The sequence below is a fragment of the Schistocerca gregaria genome, chromosome 2, assembly GCF_023897955.1.
Source record: "Schistocerca gregaria isolate iqSchGreg1 chromosome 2, iqSchGreg1.2, whole genome shotgun sequence".
NCBI lineage: Eukaryota > Metazoa > Arthropoda > Insecta > Orthoptera > Acrididae > Schistocerca > Schistocerca gregaria.
In genome coordinates, this window is record NC_064921.1 from 306,683,668 (window position 1) to 306,700,556 (window position 16,889).

General features: G+C 43.0%; 1 protein-coding gene across 2 annotated transcripts in view; it reads right to left on the reverse strand.

Annotated features, from left to right (window-relative positions):
- Positions 1-431: 431 nt before the first annotated feature.
- Positions 432-16,889, reverse strand: part of LOC126336931 (uncharacterized) — a 796,951-nt gene continuing 780,493 nt past the window's right edge. For both annotated transcript variants that reach the window (XM_050001104.1, XM_050001103.1), the window contains 4 exons: positions 15,196-15,388; positions 10,960-11,181; positions 4,506-4,724; positions 432-2,010 (listed from right to left, as the gene is read on the reverse strand). In XM_050001104.1, the coding sequence (XP_049857061.1) occupies positions 1,724-2,010; positions 4,506-4,724; positions 10,960-11,181; positions 15,196-15,388 (921 nt within the window). In that variant the 3' untranslated portion in view covers positions 432-1,723. The remainder of the gene's footprint in view (positions 2,011-4,505; positions 4,725-10,959; positions 11,182-15,195; positions 15,389-16,889) is intronic.

Here is a 16,889-nt window from a genome sequence, read left to right on the forward strand (position 1 = left end):
GACGAATATTGATTCTCAGTATATTAGGTTAAATAAAAAATAGCCAAAAAGAACTTTTTCACTACAATATTCCTACTATCGTGCATTGTTCATGTAATGGTGTATGAATGTTAGTGTTCGTATTATGTCAAGTAGAGCAAATATTTTACTGGCTTCGGAGTGAGAGCTCTTTGTGCACGTTGTTTAAATCAGCCAGTATATTTCTAAACAGCGTACCACCCGCTGCAAAGTGAAAGATTCATTTTGGAAATTTTTGTGTCAGTGTCTTCACAATTCTGTCTTATGAACAAACTGCCCAACGATGATCCTTTGGTTTATTCCCAGTCACTTATGCTATAAACGTATAGGGAAAGAAGGTGACAGTTATAGTAGCTTGCTGTTCAGAATACGGAAATTTGTTACCTTAATCGAGGTAATTGGAAAACGTCATGTACATTATTATTCACTGTTTTATTCACTTAAAATGAATATTACAGAACAGTCCGTCAGTTTACTCCAGTGTATGACAAAAATAGAAGTATATTCACATGTCATACAAATACACCTAAGTATAAAAATATATACATTGTTGCAATTTTTATTGCTGAAAGTATAAAATAATTAATACAAAAACTAATCAGTTCTTTTAATACATTGTGGGATTGTTAGACCAGTAATGTGAAAGACGCCTCTCAGATTAAAACTCTCCTTTCCAGCCACAATATTTGGCTTGTACAATTTCTAGAAAACTTCTACAATTAATACTATTTAGCGATACAAGGTATGTAGCAATACAAGACATACGTCGATAATCAGACTAACGATATCGACGCGTAAAATCGCCAAGACGCTTATACTTTTGTGACAAGATTCAGTGAGGAACACTTTCACTGTGAAGATGGTTAACCAAATTCTTTGATGACTACTGTTTTCAGGGTTCAGACTGACTAATATTAGGTTTTTGTTAGTGGTGTAGGAACATCAGTATGCATCTCACTCCACAAGTTGAGTAAAACAAGCTGCTCGAAAAAGAAGGTATAAGCACTTGACCCATTTTCTTCGCTTCATTATCTAAACCACATTCACATTTAGGTTAAAAGTTCTCGCGTTAATGTTTATTTTGCGTGATTTTGTGTCCATTGGTCGAAGTGACCACAAAAATATGACACTTTTGAAGACATGTCTGTCTTTAATTGTAGTAAAACACGCTTTGTACTTGTACTTGAATGTTCTATTAGAAATTCAAGCAATAGGATTCTCTCCCAAGACCGCTTATTACGTTATACCCCGCTATATACATTGTACTCTACATTTCATTAAAATATTTATATAATCAGTACACAAGTATCCACGTATTGGAAGACAGTTGTTATTTACACATGTGTATTTTCAGTATATCCAGCTAAGGAATGTCAATTATTGGACGCCTTTACGTGCTCTTTGAAACAGCATCCCCTGTTCTTACATATTTTAAGGTCACAGCCGCAGTTAAATACAAAATGGCAAGGATTTTTACAGTAACTCCGGTTTATCATTGAACTATCTAATCACACGGTGGTAATCGCGTTTAGTCTCGACCACGACGCGAGGAACAGTAGGTCCATCCGGGAGGTAGGATTTGTCGCCCTGAAGTGCACCTGTGCTCTCCCGTCGTGCGTTATTGCACGGTGGTGCCCGCTGCCGCTTTGGCGGTAATACTGCCCGTTAGGTTTGTACAGTTGTCGCCGCACTCGCGCACGGCGGTTCAGCTGGTCGTGGCGCCAGCTGCGACGAGTGCCGCCAGTAGCAGGAGGACGGGGCTGGCCAGCGGACCAGCTGCGGGGGCGGACGACTGGCGCCGCTGGTCCCGGAGGGGGTCGGCGGTGAGGCGGGGGAGGGCGTGTCCCTTGGAAGGGTAGGGCGGCAGCCAGCTGTTGCAGCGAGGGAATCCGGGGGGCGGCGGCGGGAAGTCGGAGTGGTCGCCCACCTTGAACACCACCGCCATGCCCACCTCCACGTGGAACTCGATGTGGCAGTGGAACAACCAGTAGCCTGCCAACAAACGCTCTCGTCAGGCAAGCGCCACGAAACATCCAGCTGCAAGCGCATTCAAATGGTTCAAATGGCTCTGAGCACTATGGGACTTAACATCTGAGGTCGTCACTCCCCTGGAACTCGGAACTACTTAAACCTAACTAACCTAAGGACATCACACACACACGCATTCCAGAGGCAGGATTCGAACCTGCGACCGTAACGGTCGCGCGGTTCCGGACTGAGACGCCTAGAACCGCTCGGCCACATCGGCCGGCTGCAAGCGCTTTCATTCTGTCTCAGTACAGGGTGATCTGTTAGACGACATTCAGTTTACCTTTCGTAAAAGTAAAGGTACCAGAGAGGGAGTGCTGACGTTGCGGTTGACAATAGAGACAAGACTCAAGAAAAATCGAGACACGTTCGTAGGATTTGTCAACTTGGAATAAGCGTTCCACAATGAAATGGTGCAATATGTGCGAAAACCTGAGGAAAATAGGGATAAGCAACGACGGAAATAAAAGATAGGTTTAAGTGTTGCATTAAAATCCAGAGTGACGGGACATCAATGATGAGATTCGCCGGTGACACTCCTATCGTCAGTGAAAGTGAAGAATTACAGGACCTTTTGAATGGAATGAACAGTCTAATGAGTACAGAATACCAAGGGCTTTCTGCAGTAGTGGTACAAGTCCATTTTTGTTCATTCAGAGTCCTGAAGTTAAATGAGCGCTGAAAATTCTGCAGTTGATATACCATAAATATTCAAGCATATGGCTTCTTGCTAGAGATGAACCTTTCTTTCTGTTTGTTTGGACCATTAATTTCAAAAAATGGTTCAAATGGCTCTGTGCACTATGGGACTTAAAATCTTAGGTCATCAGTACCCTAGAACTTAGAACCACTTAAACCTAACCAACCTAAGGACATCACACACATCCATGCCCAAGGCAGGATTCGAACCTGGGACCGTAGCGGTCACGCGGTTCCAGACTGCAGCGTCTAGAGCCGCACGGCTACCCCGGCCGGCACCATTAATTTCAGAAGCATTATAGACAGAAAATTGGAGGTAATACACTTGTACCGCTATTGAAACAAGCCCTTCATATGGACTAAGACTAAATCGAAGAAAGATGAAAGAATTGAGAAGTAACAGAAATGAGAACAGCGAGAATCTTAACACCACTACTTCCGATCACGAAGTCTTAGAACTTATCCGTTTCTGATACCATTACAGCAAAATAACCCATGACGGACGGAGCAAGGACGAGATAAAAAGCAGACTAGCACTGGCGAAAAGGGCATTTCTGGGCAAGGCAAGTCTCATAATATCAAACATAGGCCTTAATCTGAGGAAAAAATTTCTGAGAATGTACGATTTGAGCACAACATTGTATGGCAGTGAGACATCAACTGTGGGAAAACCGAAACAGAACGAAACAAACATTTGAGATGTGGTGCTAAAGAATAATGTTGAAAATTAGGTAAATTGGTAACTTAAGGAATGATGAGGTTCTCCGCAGAATCAGCGAGGAATGGGATATATGGAAAACGCGTGATTACTGGCCAAATTGAAAGTTCTGTCATAATTAACTCGCTATTTAATGTTTACCACTATGAAACAAGTATTAAAGTTGGATACTGTGTGCTTGTCTTGAGACATCATAACTGACGGCGCACAAATTCATTAAGTACTTAAGAATGAGAGCACTTAGTGACTTCCAACAAACTTACGTGTAATATCAGACGTTCAAAGAACTTTTTCTTGATGACAAGCTCAAGAATGGTTCAAATGGCTCTGAGCGCTGTGGGACTTGACATCTATGGTCATCAGCCTCCTAGAACTTAGAACTACTTAAACCTAACTAACCTAAGGACAGCACACAACACCCAGTCATCACGAGGCAGAGAAAATGCCTGACCCAGCCGGGAATCGAACTCGGGCGCGGGAAGCGAGAACGCTACCGCACGACCACGAGCTGCGGACGACAAGCTCTCTCGCACATATCGAGCAAGAGAATATGAAAATTTCGCAGGTGGTTTGCATAGAACCCACAGGTAGGGGCAGCTAAATCATCCGGTATAGCTGCAAAACCACAGTGTTATAGTGGCGTTTACAGTCTCGATATATGATTGTTTGAGCTAGGTGCACAAAGCCGCTGCGTCCACTGCTGCTGGGGATCATCTTATGCCAACTCAGCTGTAGGATGGGTTTTACCCTGGCATTTCATGAAACACTATTCCCTATGGTGCTCGAACGCAGATGATGATGAAGCTACAGCTTCGGAAAACTATCAATTCTAGATTGTTCCTGAAATTTTCTGGCACGTGCTGGACTCGAAACCCTTACGTTTTTAAGAAAACGCTCTACCAGCAGAGCCGAAATAGAGAAATGTTCCACGTTCGACTCACGATCCGACGCACATTTCTAATCTTCCACGAAGTTTCAAATCAGCACACACCCCTCTGGAAATTCTGTCTAGACTCTAAGCCTCTTGCGAAGCCTTGCTTACCTGGATTGTTGGCGGAGACTCTGAGCACCGTGAAGCCGCCATCCGGCACGGTGACGGTGTCCTTGATGGGGGCGCCGTGGAGCTTCCGCTTGATGCCTCCGGCTCTATCCAGCGCTCGCACCTCCTCCACAGACGTGTTGGTGCCCAGTTTACCCATGGCTACCACGCGGAACGCATGCCCGTGCAGGTGGAACGGGTGGTTTGCGTTGTACATGTTACCTGTGACAGAAGGCGTACATGAGCCACTCGTCCTCAACAGGTGGCACCCAGCTGGCGTATGACCAGGAGGACATTCTATGTTAAGGCTAGCGAATACACCATTTTTAGTCATGTTTTTTTGCGTCCACTGAAGATATGCAATGTCTTTTAAATTACTGCAGTAACTTGGAATATTCTTCTGTGCTCTACATAGCATACGAGGAGCGGTCATAATGTTATATTCGCCTCGAAAAAATAAGGTTGCATAAATAATTTCTGTTCTTTGTTTTCAGGTACGTGGCTGCAGATGTGGTACGCAGTGAAATCCCGCGCCACAGTACTGTAGCATGCCGCTGGAGACAGCAAACAAAACAGTGCAGGCCATTGATTGAGTGGAGTATCTAACGCTAATTCGTTTTCAGGATCACCAGAAATGTTGCAGCTGTCAGCCAAACCAGAAGACTTCTTTAGCCGTCTCTGACAAAGCTGCAACATTTCCGCTGCTGCTGAAAAGGCACAAGACTCCACTTCATCACTGTGATGGTCAGTTTTGTTTTGCCTCCTCTTCCGGCGTGCTGCGGTACTTTGGTACGGGAATTTCACTGTGTACCAGGACTGCAGTCATGTAAGTGCAAACAGAGAAAAAGTTTCAACATCTTTGCGGTGATTTAAATATCTTGTTAAGGTAGTTTTCAGCTTGTAAATATTTTAAAAAAGGAATGAAACACAAATACTGACTTTAGGTTATGTTTATCCTGGTTATGAATGTAATAACTTCGTAGTCCCTCATCTTTGAACTTTTTCCTGTGAGGTCTAGCCCTTTATTGCCAGAGTATGTATTGTGTTTCTCGTATTGTTCCTCTTCATTTAGTCGCTGTTCACATGGATACCATACGTGTAATGTTCGAAATGAACGATACTTATATTTAGTGATGTTTCCTTCGTGGTGGTCCACAGTCATACAGAACTTTTTGGAAGATGTTTGCTTCATTTTACTGTACATTGTTTATTTACTTTACACAGTGATGATTTCGGATTTGCAGTCATCTTGAAATATTAAAACATGACCGATCTTTCTGGAACGAAAAAATGGTTCCAATGGCTCTAAGCACTATGGGACTTAACATCTGAGGGCATCAGTCCCCTAGACTTAGAACTACTTAAACCTAACTAACCTAAGGACATCACACACATCCAGGCCCGACGCAGGATTCGAACCTGCGACCGTAGCAGTGTCGGGGATTCGGACTGAAGCGCCTAGAACCTCTCGGTCACAACGGCCGGCTTGTCTGTGGCACGCCATCGTCGAAATATGTTTTTTCGACGATGACATGTCAGAGACAGGTCGGACCATTTTCATAGTATTATATGCACTTGAGAATGGCAACAAATCTGAAATCATGAGTGTATAAAATAAATGAACAATTAACAGACAAATGGCGGAAATTTCGTAAAAAAGATGCCTTTAATTTTGATGTGTAGGGTCGTCTGCAAATTAATTTTTCGACGACCGTGTGCATGGTTTATGACCAATACCGGTCATGCATTTTATAAAATAAAGAAATTATTTAATGGTACTTGAGTGAATGGAATAGAAAGAAATATTAACACATGTTACTGTAAAACGTACCCTCTGCCATCCTGTTCGTGGCCCACTGAGAAACGAAAAGGAAAGTACTGACTAACTCTTTGACTGATCATATACTTAAATTTTTAAACGGAATTGTTTTGAAGCTGACAAAAAAGAAGTGCTTCAGCTTCTTAAACGCAACAGGACATTGAACTGTATGCAGAAAGCAGAGTAGCTGATTTCAGAGGGGGTCAGCACCAGAGAAGGACTTTGCGAATGATTTGGTTATGTGGATGGGAACGCTAGTTGAGACCTTGTGTTGTGATTGCGATAACACATGCTTGGTCTCTGCTGTGAGGTAATGCGATGCATGGGCACTGAGGAAGTAGACACAACAAGTGGAAAACTTGCCTGGCAGCAGACTTCCTAAACACGGACAAATAGAAGAATGTTGCAGATATGGTGCACATAACCGTCTGGAATTGTTACTCTTCGTGTCGTGCTGGATTGCACCGCATTAATGGAGGTTCATATTTCGAGTGACTGACCAGCTGTACATTTCACATCCCTTCGAAATATATTCTAAAATTTCTTAGGGAATTGAGGCAAGCGAAAACCTTTCTGCATCTGAGTACAGCTTTTTCTGCCAAGCTTAAGTGTTCATCCAAAGCTACACCCAAGTTCTTGACCATTTTATGATATATTTGCATGCCTTCTAAAAGAGTAGCAGGCAATTTTTCACAGAATTCAGAGCTAATTAATTTGTGAAGGGGAACTAAAAAAAGTTGTGACTTCTTCATATGTAGTTCAAATTCCAGGTTTTGCCTCCATCTGATCACTGAACACAGACCGACAATCATGTAGAAAATGGCGGTACTAAGAGCCTTAGGTCTTTCGCACACTTTCACCACAGACACCTGGGTACAGTTATTCCGACCCAGGGGTAATGGGTGGCGACAGGAAGGGCATCGGGCCACTTCTAAAATTAACCACACCAAATTCATTAACAACGGTGCTGAACCTGCGCAGAGGCGGGACAAGGGCACAAGAAAAAGAAGAAGAATCAACGAGATGTCATTGACGTTCAAGGAGAACAATAGTTGGGCTAAGACTGAACCATGTGGCATGATTCCAGGAACAGTTTTCATTCCCACGGACAACACGCTAATGTCAGTATCTCAAGTAGTTTTCGAACAATTCAGGGCAATATCTAAATACGAGGGTCAGTCAAAAAGTAATGCCTCCTATTTTTTTTTTCTACGTTTAATTGTCAGGAAATTTAAATGCAATTACATAGGTTGAAAACCACAACATTGAGGATCATTTTGTCATTTTTCAATGTAATCTCCGCCCATCTCTACAGTTTTGGTCCATCTTTGAACAAGGGCATGTATCCCAGCACGGTAAAAATCACAGCTCTGCTTCCTAAGCCATTGACGCACGGATGTTTTGACGGCCTCCTCATCTTCAAAATGAATCCCACGATGAGCTTCTTTTAGTGGCCCGAACAGATGGAAGTCTGATGGTGCCAGGTCAGGGCTGTATGGGGGATGAGGCAAAACTTCCCATCCAATTTTGACAATCTCGTCAGAGGTGTGACGACTGGTGTGTGGTCTTGCATTGTCATGCAAAAGAAGAACATCTGCCATTGATTTTGTTGGGCGAACTCGCTGAAGACGTGCTTTAAGTTTTTTGAGGGTTGTGACGTATTGAACAGAATTTATTGTGCATCCCTGCTCCAAAAAATCAACCAGAATCACACCCTCTGTATCCCAGAAAACTGTTGCCATAACTTTCCCTGCCGATCGCACAGTTTTGAATTTTTTCTTCCTCGGCGAGCTTGTGTGACGCCACTCCATTGACTGCCTCTTTGATTCGGGTTCAAAAAAATGCACCCATGTTTCGTCCCCGGTCACAATTTTTTTCAGAAACTCATCTCCCTCCAAACGGAAGCGCTGCAAGTGTTGGGAGGTTATTGTTTTCCTTGCCTCTTTATTCTGATCGGTTAACATTCTTGGAACCCACCGTGCACAAACTTTTGAGTACCCCAATTGTTTAATAATCGTGATCACACTGCCATTACTAAGAGAAATAATGCGACACACTTCATCTGCAGTCACCCGACGGTCACCACGAATGATGTCATCAACTTGCTGAATGTTGTGTGGAGTCACTGCACTCAACGGCCTGCCGCTCCGCTTTTCGTCAGTCAACGGTGTTTGCCCTTCAGCTTCCTTACAACGACGAACCCATCGTCTAACAGTGCTGACATCCACTGTCACAACACCATACACCTTCTTCAGTCTTTCATGAATGCGTATGGGCTTTTCACCTTCTGCATTCAAGAATTCAATCACACAACGCTGTCTCAAACGAACATCGATGTCGGCCATCTTACAAACTTCTGCTGTGCTGCCACCTGTTGACACAGAAAGTTACTACTGCAGTGGATTGCAGAAGAAGGTTTGAGGAATGGCGCCAAATTCAAATTTTTCACTTAACTTAATTTTTTTAAGTAGAAAAAAAAATGGGAGGCATTACTTTTTGACCGACCCTCGTATTTTAGCTGTCGCTTTTTTCTGGGCGGGATGCTAAAGCTGACGATATCAAATGCTTTGTTAATATTGTGGTCTCGCAATTGTCTATGGCATATTTTGTTACCAGTTACCTTATTAAAGCAGCGTTTATGCTATGAAGTTTAGGAAAGCCAGGCTGATAAACCGGGTGATCAAAAAGTCAGTATAAATTTGAAAACTGAATAAATCACGGAATAATGTAGATAGAGAGGTACAAATTGACACGCATACTTGGAATGACATGGGTTTCTATTAGAACCAAAAAAATACAAAAGTTCAAAACATGTCCGACAGATGGCGATTCATCTGATAAGAATAGCAATAATTAGCATAACAAAGTAAGACAAAGCAAAGATGATGTTCTTTACAGGAAATGCTCAATATGTCCACCATCATTCCTCAACAATAGCTGTAGTCGAGGAATAATGTTGTGAACAGCACTGTAAAGCATGTCCGGAGTTATGGTGAGGCACTGGCGTCGGATGTTGTCTTTCAGCATCCCTAGAGATGTCGGTCGATCAAGATACACTTGCGACTTCAGGTAACCCCAAAGCCAATAATCGCACGGACTGAGGTCTGGGGACCTAGGAGGCCACGCATGACGAAAGTGGCGGCTGAACACACGAGCATCACCAAACTACGCAATCTCTCAGACATTTTGTGAACTTTTTTTTGTTCTAATTAAACCCCATGAAATTCCAAGCATGCGTGTCAATTTTTTACCTCTCTATCTACATTATTCCGTGGTTTATTAGTTTTCAAATTTATACTGACTTTTGATCACCCAGTACTTTGTCATGTAGCTGAACATGCCCAACTAGTTTGCACTACTGAAACAATTAAGGTAACTGATGACATGAACCACACAGTAGATAACTATAGAACCCCTTACGAAAGTCTAAGTCAGCCAGATCAAAGGTCAGAGGAAGACAAGGGCATGTTGTTGTTGTGGTCTTCAGTCCTGAGACTGGTTTGATGCAGCTCTCCATGCTACTCTATCCTGTGCAAGCTCCTTCATCTCCCACTACCTACTGCAGCCTACATCCTTCTGAATCTGCTTAGTGTATTCATCTCTTGGTCTCCCTCTACGATTTTTACCCTCCACGCTGCCCTCCAATGCTAAATTTGTGATCCCTTGATGCCTCAGAACATGTCCTACCAACCGATCCCTTCATCTAGTCAAGTTGTGCCACAAACTCCTCTTCTCCTCAATCCTATTCAATACCTCCTCATTAGTTGCGTGATCCACCCACCTAATCTTCAACATTCTTCTGTAGCACCATATTTCTAAAGCTTCTATTTTCTTCTTGTCCAAACTATTTAGCGTCCATGTTTCACTTCCATACATGGCTGCACTGCATACAAATACTTTCAGAAACGACTTCCTGACACTTAAATCTATACACGATGTTAACAAATTTCTCTTCTTCAGACACGCTTTCCTTGCCATTGCCAGTCTACATTTTATATCCTCTCTACTTTTACCATCATCAGTGATTTTGCTCCCCAAATAGCAAAACTCCTTTACTGCTTTAAATGTCTCATTTCCTAATCTAATTTCCCCAGCATCGTCCGACTTAATTCGAATACATTCCATTATACTCGTTTTGCATTTGTTGGTGGTCATCTTATATCCTCCTTTCAAGACACTGTCCATTCCGTTCAACTGCTCTTCGAAGTCCTTTGCTGTCTCTGACTGAATTACAATGTCATCGTCGAACCTCAAAGCTTTTATTTCTTCTCCCTAGATTTTAATACCTACTCTGAACTTTCTTTTTGTTTCCTTTATTGCTTGCTCAATATACAGATTGAATAACATCGGGGAGAGGCTTCAACCCTTCCCAACCGCTGCTTCCCTTTCATGCTCCTCGACTGTTATAAGTGCCATCTAGTTTCTGTACAAATTGTAAATAGGCTTTCGCTCCCTGTATTTTACCCCTGCCACCTTTAAAATTTGAAAGAGAGTATTCCAGTCAACATTGTCAAAAGCTTTCTCTAAGTCTATCAGCTCCAAAAGGACCAAGCCCCGTAAAGCACTGTTCTGTCCACAACTATTTTCAAGCTGAGGACAGATCTGGTTTAGCCCAGTTACTCCCTGACGTAGACGTACCTTCGTCGACGAGCACGATCTCGACGACGGCCCCCAGCGGCACGCGCAGCATGTGCAGGCACTCGCAGTAGCCTGCCTCGCAGCCCTGGCCGGCCATGGTGGTCTGGTTGCAGGTGGTGGCCTCGTCCAGGTCGGAGAACTGCGACAGCAGCGGGAACGGCGGGAGGCGCAGCGACAGGTGGTTGAACTGCGGCGTGAACAGCTTGTGGTCGTTGCGCACCACTGAAAGGGGAGCATCGAGGTTACAGCGTGGCGTCTCGCCGTCCACATCAAAGACACTGCAAATGACGCACTACCTCAGTAGAATGAGTGTATCGAGGCTTGACAGGACCGTGACTTGATTTGAAAAAAAAAAAAAAATAATAATAATAAGGGGGCGGAAAGCACTAGCCTGAAGCAAATGAGAACATACAACCAAAAATCTCAATCTGGTTGCTCAGACAGAGATTTCAAAACCCATTCCATCCACAGTAACAGTTATTTAGAGCCAATTCCTGGTGATTCCACAGTGTTGCCCCATTTCCTTCCCTCCCCTCACATCTCTGAACCTAGAAGGCAGAAGAGCTCATTTCTGCTATTATAAAATTCAAGGCTTTAACTTTCGGTCATTCTTGCAATGTAGAATAGGAACCAATAAAAAATTTTACCAAGAAAATATGTCAAGATGAACTGGCGAGCAATTAAAAAAAGGGGCAGATGTGTCAAGGGAAACAGACAGAAAAAATATCGAATATTTATGTTTCTCTATGTAAAAATCACACTTGCGCTCTGTTAAAAGGACAGAAAAAATCGAAAAACTACAATAAAATGCATTAGATACATCACTTCCAAATAAGAGGCTGGTCTCTGTTTTGCACACTCGTAATGGAACATCAAACAATTGACGTTGGAGTTAATTAGAAGTGACAGGTAAGATAAGCAAGCACACTACATAACACTACAGGATGCACAGTTGTATATTGGTTTTTAAGAAAAACTTTACGTAAATAATGAAAAAATCATTTATTGTTGAGGCCCAGTTATTGCTAAAGTAAGAGAGTAATGTATAGTTTCAGACGTCAGTTACACACCAACAGAAAGAACTGTTTGGATGTGACACCGACACTATCTGCTGCATCTTGGAGTCATCCATGTGTCATTGTGCTTCTGGCGCAGGCTTTATTTAATGAAAGCTTTACTTAATGAGAGAAAGAGATATTAAACAAAAAAGCACCTAATGAAGCCGCACACTAGATCATAATGATCTTTATATCGAAAGGCGCAATAAGTAAATATTTGTATCTACTGAACAGTTTGTGCATTACACTCTGTACAGGATTCCAGTTCCTTATTACGGCGAAAAGGTAAAAAAAGAACAGAAGTTAACATGTAATGTTCCGTCGGCGACATGAAGAACAAACTCGGACATGACGGCCTTGTGACCGAGCGGCTCTAGGCGCTTCGGTCCGGAACCGCGCTGCTGTTACGGTCGCAGGTTCGAATCCTGCCTCGGACATCGATGTGTGTGATGTCCTTAGGTTAGTTAGGTTTAAGTAGTTCTAAGTTCTAGGAGACTGACGACCTAAGATGTTAAGTCCCATAGTGCTCAGAGCCATTTGAATCATTTTGAAACTCGGACAGATCAAGTTTGGGGAAGGCAATAGGATGCGCCCTTTTCAAAGTAACTATTTTAGCATTAATCTTGATGGTAACATCTTCATCTATATCTAAATCTATATCTGTACTCCGCAAGGTACTTTATGGTGTGTGTTGGAGGGTACCCCTGGTAACACTAACTGATCCCCCCATCGTATTCCGTTTGCAAATGTTTGTGTTTTTCTATTTGAAAAATTTCCATTTGTTTCAATTCATAATTTTGTTGATATGAACCCAGAAACTTTTTTAATTTGCTAACAGCGTTTACTAAAGATTCTGTCAACAGTTGCAATCTTTACATTAGGCGACTATTTTGAAATGTTACAGGTTTATTTTCAAGCCTGGTCTACCGAAACCGCTTCGTAATAAACATCAAAGTGGTAACAAATGCTTTATAATTTTTTACAAAATGAACGCATTAATGCACCCATGACTCTTGCAAAGTCAAAATCCATTTCATTCTGTAAAAAATTATAAAGCATGTGTTGCCACTTTGATGTTTATTATTAAGATCAGGCACTATAAGTGGAGCCTCAGTAGGCCAGGCTTGTAAATGAACCTGTAATGTTTCAAATTAGTCGCCTAATATAAATGTACCTGTTGACAAACTCGTTAATAAACACTATAAGAAATTCTGTCTTACGTTTATTGATTTCAAGTATTTAGAAAGTGTCTTCCGTCTGTTTTTCTTAACATTATGAGGTTGTCACAATGTACATCATGGGGAGGGTTATACACACATCAAAAAAAGGTTTGCATAACATCGGTTCCCATAACTCTTGAAGATAGACGTTGACTGTGGATATTGTATCACAGACACAGTTCCCTTTAGCGTTCAAAATGTTGCTAAACCCGCCCAAAGATGTAAACAAGCATGCTTGAGCAGCGTCTGTTAGACGGAGGCAGTCTAACAGCCGAACAGTTCCAGTCATTCCACCAGGAAGGAGGTACACGGCTCGTGTTGCCTGTAGTTCAACCATACCTAGAAGATCAATACCGCGGTTCGATCGCGTCCGCATTTTAGCTTGTGTCAGGAAGGACTCTCAACATGGATAGTGTCCGGGGGTCTCGGAGCGAACCAAAGCGATGTTGTTCGGACATGCAGGAGATACAGACAGACAGGGACTGTCGATGACATGCCTCGCTCAGGCCGCCCAAGGGCTACTACCTACGGATTATAGCTCGGAGGAACCCTGACAGCAACGCCACCATGTTGAATAATGCTTTTCGTGCAGCCTCAGGACGTCGTGTTACGACTGAAATAGTGTGCAATAGGTTGCATGTTGGGATGCGCAACTTCACTCCAGACGTCCATCTTTGCAACCGCGACACCATACAGCCCAGTACAGGTGGGGCCAACAAGATGCCGAATGGACCGCTGAGGATTAACATCACGTTCTCTTCTATGATGAGTGTCGCATATGCCTTCAACCAGTCAATCGTCGGAGACGTGTTTGGAGGCAACCCGGTCAGGCTGAACTTCTTAGGCACAATCTCTAGAGGGCGCAACAAGGTGGAGATTCCCTGCTGTTTTGCTGTGGCATTATGTGGGGGCCGACGTACGTCGACGGTGGTCATGGAAGGCACCGTAACAGCTGTGCGATACGTGAATGCCATCCTCCGACCGATAGTGCAACCATTTCGGCAGCATATTGGCGAGACATTCGTTTTCATGGACGACAATTCGCGCTCCCATTGTGCACATCTTGTGTACGATTTCCTTCAGGATAAGGACATCGCTCGACTAGAAAAAAATTGGTTCAAATGGCTCTGAGCACTACGTGACTTAACATCTGAGGTCATCAGTCCCCTAGAACTTAGAACTACTTCAACCTAGCTAACCTAAGGACATCACACACACCCATGCCCGAGGCAGGATTCGAACCTGCGACCGTAGCTCGCTCGACTAGAGTGGCCAACATGTTCTCCAGACATGAATACTATCGAACATGCCTGGGAAAGATTGGAAAGGGCTGTTTATGGACATCATGACCCACCAACCACTCTGGAGGATCTACGCCGAATCGCCGTTGAAGAGTGGGACAATCTGGACCAACAGTGCCTGGATGTACTTGTGTATAGTATTCCACGACGAATACGCGCATGCATTAATGCAAGAGGACGTGCTGCTGTGTATTAGAGGTACCGGTGTGTTCAGTAATCTGGACCACTACCTCTGAAGGTCTCGCTGTATGTTGGTACAACACGCAATGTGTGGTTTTAATGATCAATAAAAAGGGCCGAAATGGTGTTTATGTTGATCTCAATTCCAATTATCTGTACAGGTTCCGGAACTCTCGGAACCGAGGTGATGCAAATCTTTTTTTGGTGAGTGTGTTTTATATATATATATATATATATATATATATATATATATATATATATATCAGAATGATTCTTCTATTTGGTAGAACAACTTCTTAATTATAAATGAAAAACAGTTTCCCTTAGGCCACTCAGTACAAGTGCATGTACATTGATTTGCTCGTTATAAATCAGTTAGCGAATATTTCGAAGCTGTAGTGGTTATATTGGGTCGGGTCACGATATCAGACTTAAGCTTAACCTCTACATGTGGAGGAGACTGTGGCCAAGCCTTACCGTGCGACATGCCGTAGTACTTGGGGTGGTGGAAGTGCGGGTTGTCGATGGCGTAGAAGTCGTAGCCCAGGTAGAAGGTGTGCGCCGCTCGTGGAGACAGGCTTTCGTCGTCCTGCAGTGTGGCGGCGGCGCTCAGCTCAGACATCACCAGCGAGTCAGCGGTGCCCGGCCCAGCATTCAGGGTGTTCAGCGACTGTTTTTCAACAAGCACACCCATACAGTCCACGGACACACACTCGTATAAAAAGAAATGCTGCACTTCGCAACTACTCAGAACGAGGAGGAGGGCAGTGCGGAGGATTAGATAGTGTTTTGTTTAACGTCCCATCGATGTGACGTCACTAGAGATGACGCACAGGCTCCGAGTGGATTAGGAACACTTTGGAAGTTGGGCAGGAGATTTGTTTTGATGAATGCAGCACTATGGCGTTGGTTATCTTTGGTTGAGTCATCACGCTAGTTATTTATTAGCAAACGCCGTCTTTTGTTTACAACGAGGGGTTCGCTTGACCTTGCAATAAAACACTGTAATGCGGATGACCGGTTTCGGTAAAACAATATTACCATCATCAGATCTGTAATAACATTACAAAAGGTGCTACAGCCTGTTATAACGTGAGTGGGCTGTGTGCATCCCTTAGTGCCTGGCGTGGCACAATATCCACTGTAACATAGTTTTCCGAAAGCGCTCATGCACAATACAGCGTTTTATTGCGATCGTGGTTAAGAAGTTTTTCTTCTCCTAAGAAAGTAAATACATATCGCCCCTTCATATTCAGTATGAGTAAACTAATGGATATTGTCTCCGAAAAGTAATTTTGCAGAACTTCAAGGTCCAAAGAAATATTCTAAAAAGCAAATTATTACTTGTTTGAGACCACAGAACCCTGAAAAGCATAGTGCGACATAATAAAAAGCGAACATTTGCACTGGAGTCACAATTTATTACACTTCAAGGGTTTCATTGATTCTACAAATATCTCCAAAGTTGTGGAGTTCATTCATAGGAGACCATTGTTTCAATGTTTCCATGCTGTGGACCCTTTTCCGACTGAAAATTTTACTCTCTGGTGGAATGTGTTATGTAACTGATTTTACGATCTTCATTAGGGAATTCACTCTTTCAGAGAGTGCAACGTAAAAATGCTAATCATTAGAGTGCCATCCTCGAATACCATTTTTAAAAGATTTTATTTAGTTGTCATGCACATTACCCCTATCGATGGCAGACCGGAAGCGACAATGTTGCCACTCTTCAACCTTCCATTTGCAGACAAGAGGGAATATAAAAATAATTTTAATACGATGTGCATGCCGTGATGTTGATAATGTGTGTAGTTCTCGACGCTAATAGCAATGGAAACTCCTAGTAAATTGGTCTAAGGAGGTTTATGTCGAAGGTATTGGAGACGATGTTGTACCTAAAAGAATGTGTGATGTGCAGGGAAGAACGATGTAAGAATTATAAGAGCAGAAGGGCTTCATTTAGGCAGAGAGAGGGTGGATTGGAGCCTTTATTTGGGTTGGGGAATATGAAATGGATTGAAGCTGACAGGTTAGGCAAATCTCAGGCGTTCATGGTCTGGGAGAGAAGGGTGGTTAAAATTACCCTGGGTAGTAGGTTTGGACGTGAAAGGAAGACGGAGTATGCCGATAGGTGCGCATTATCGAGCTAGTGTACTCAAGGACGGGAG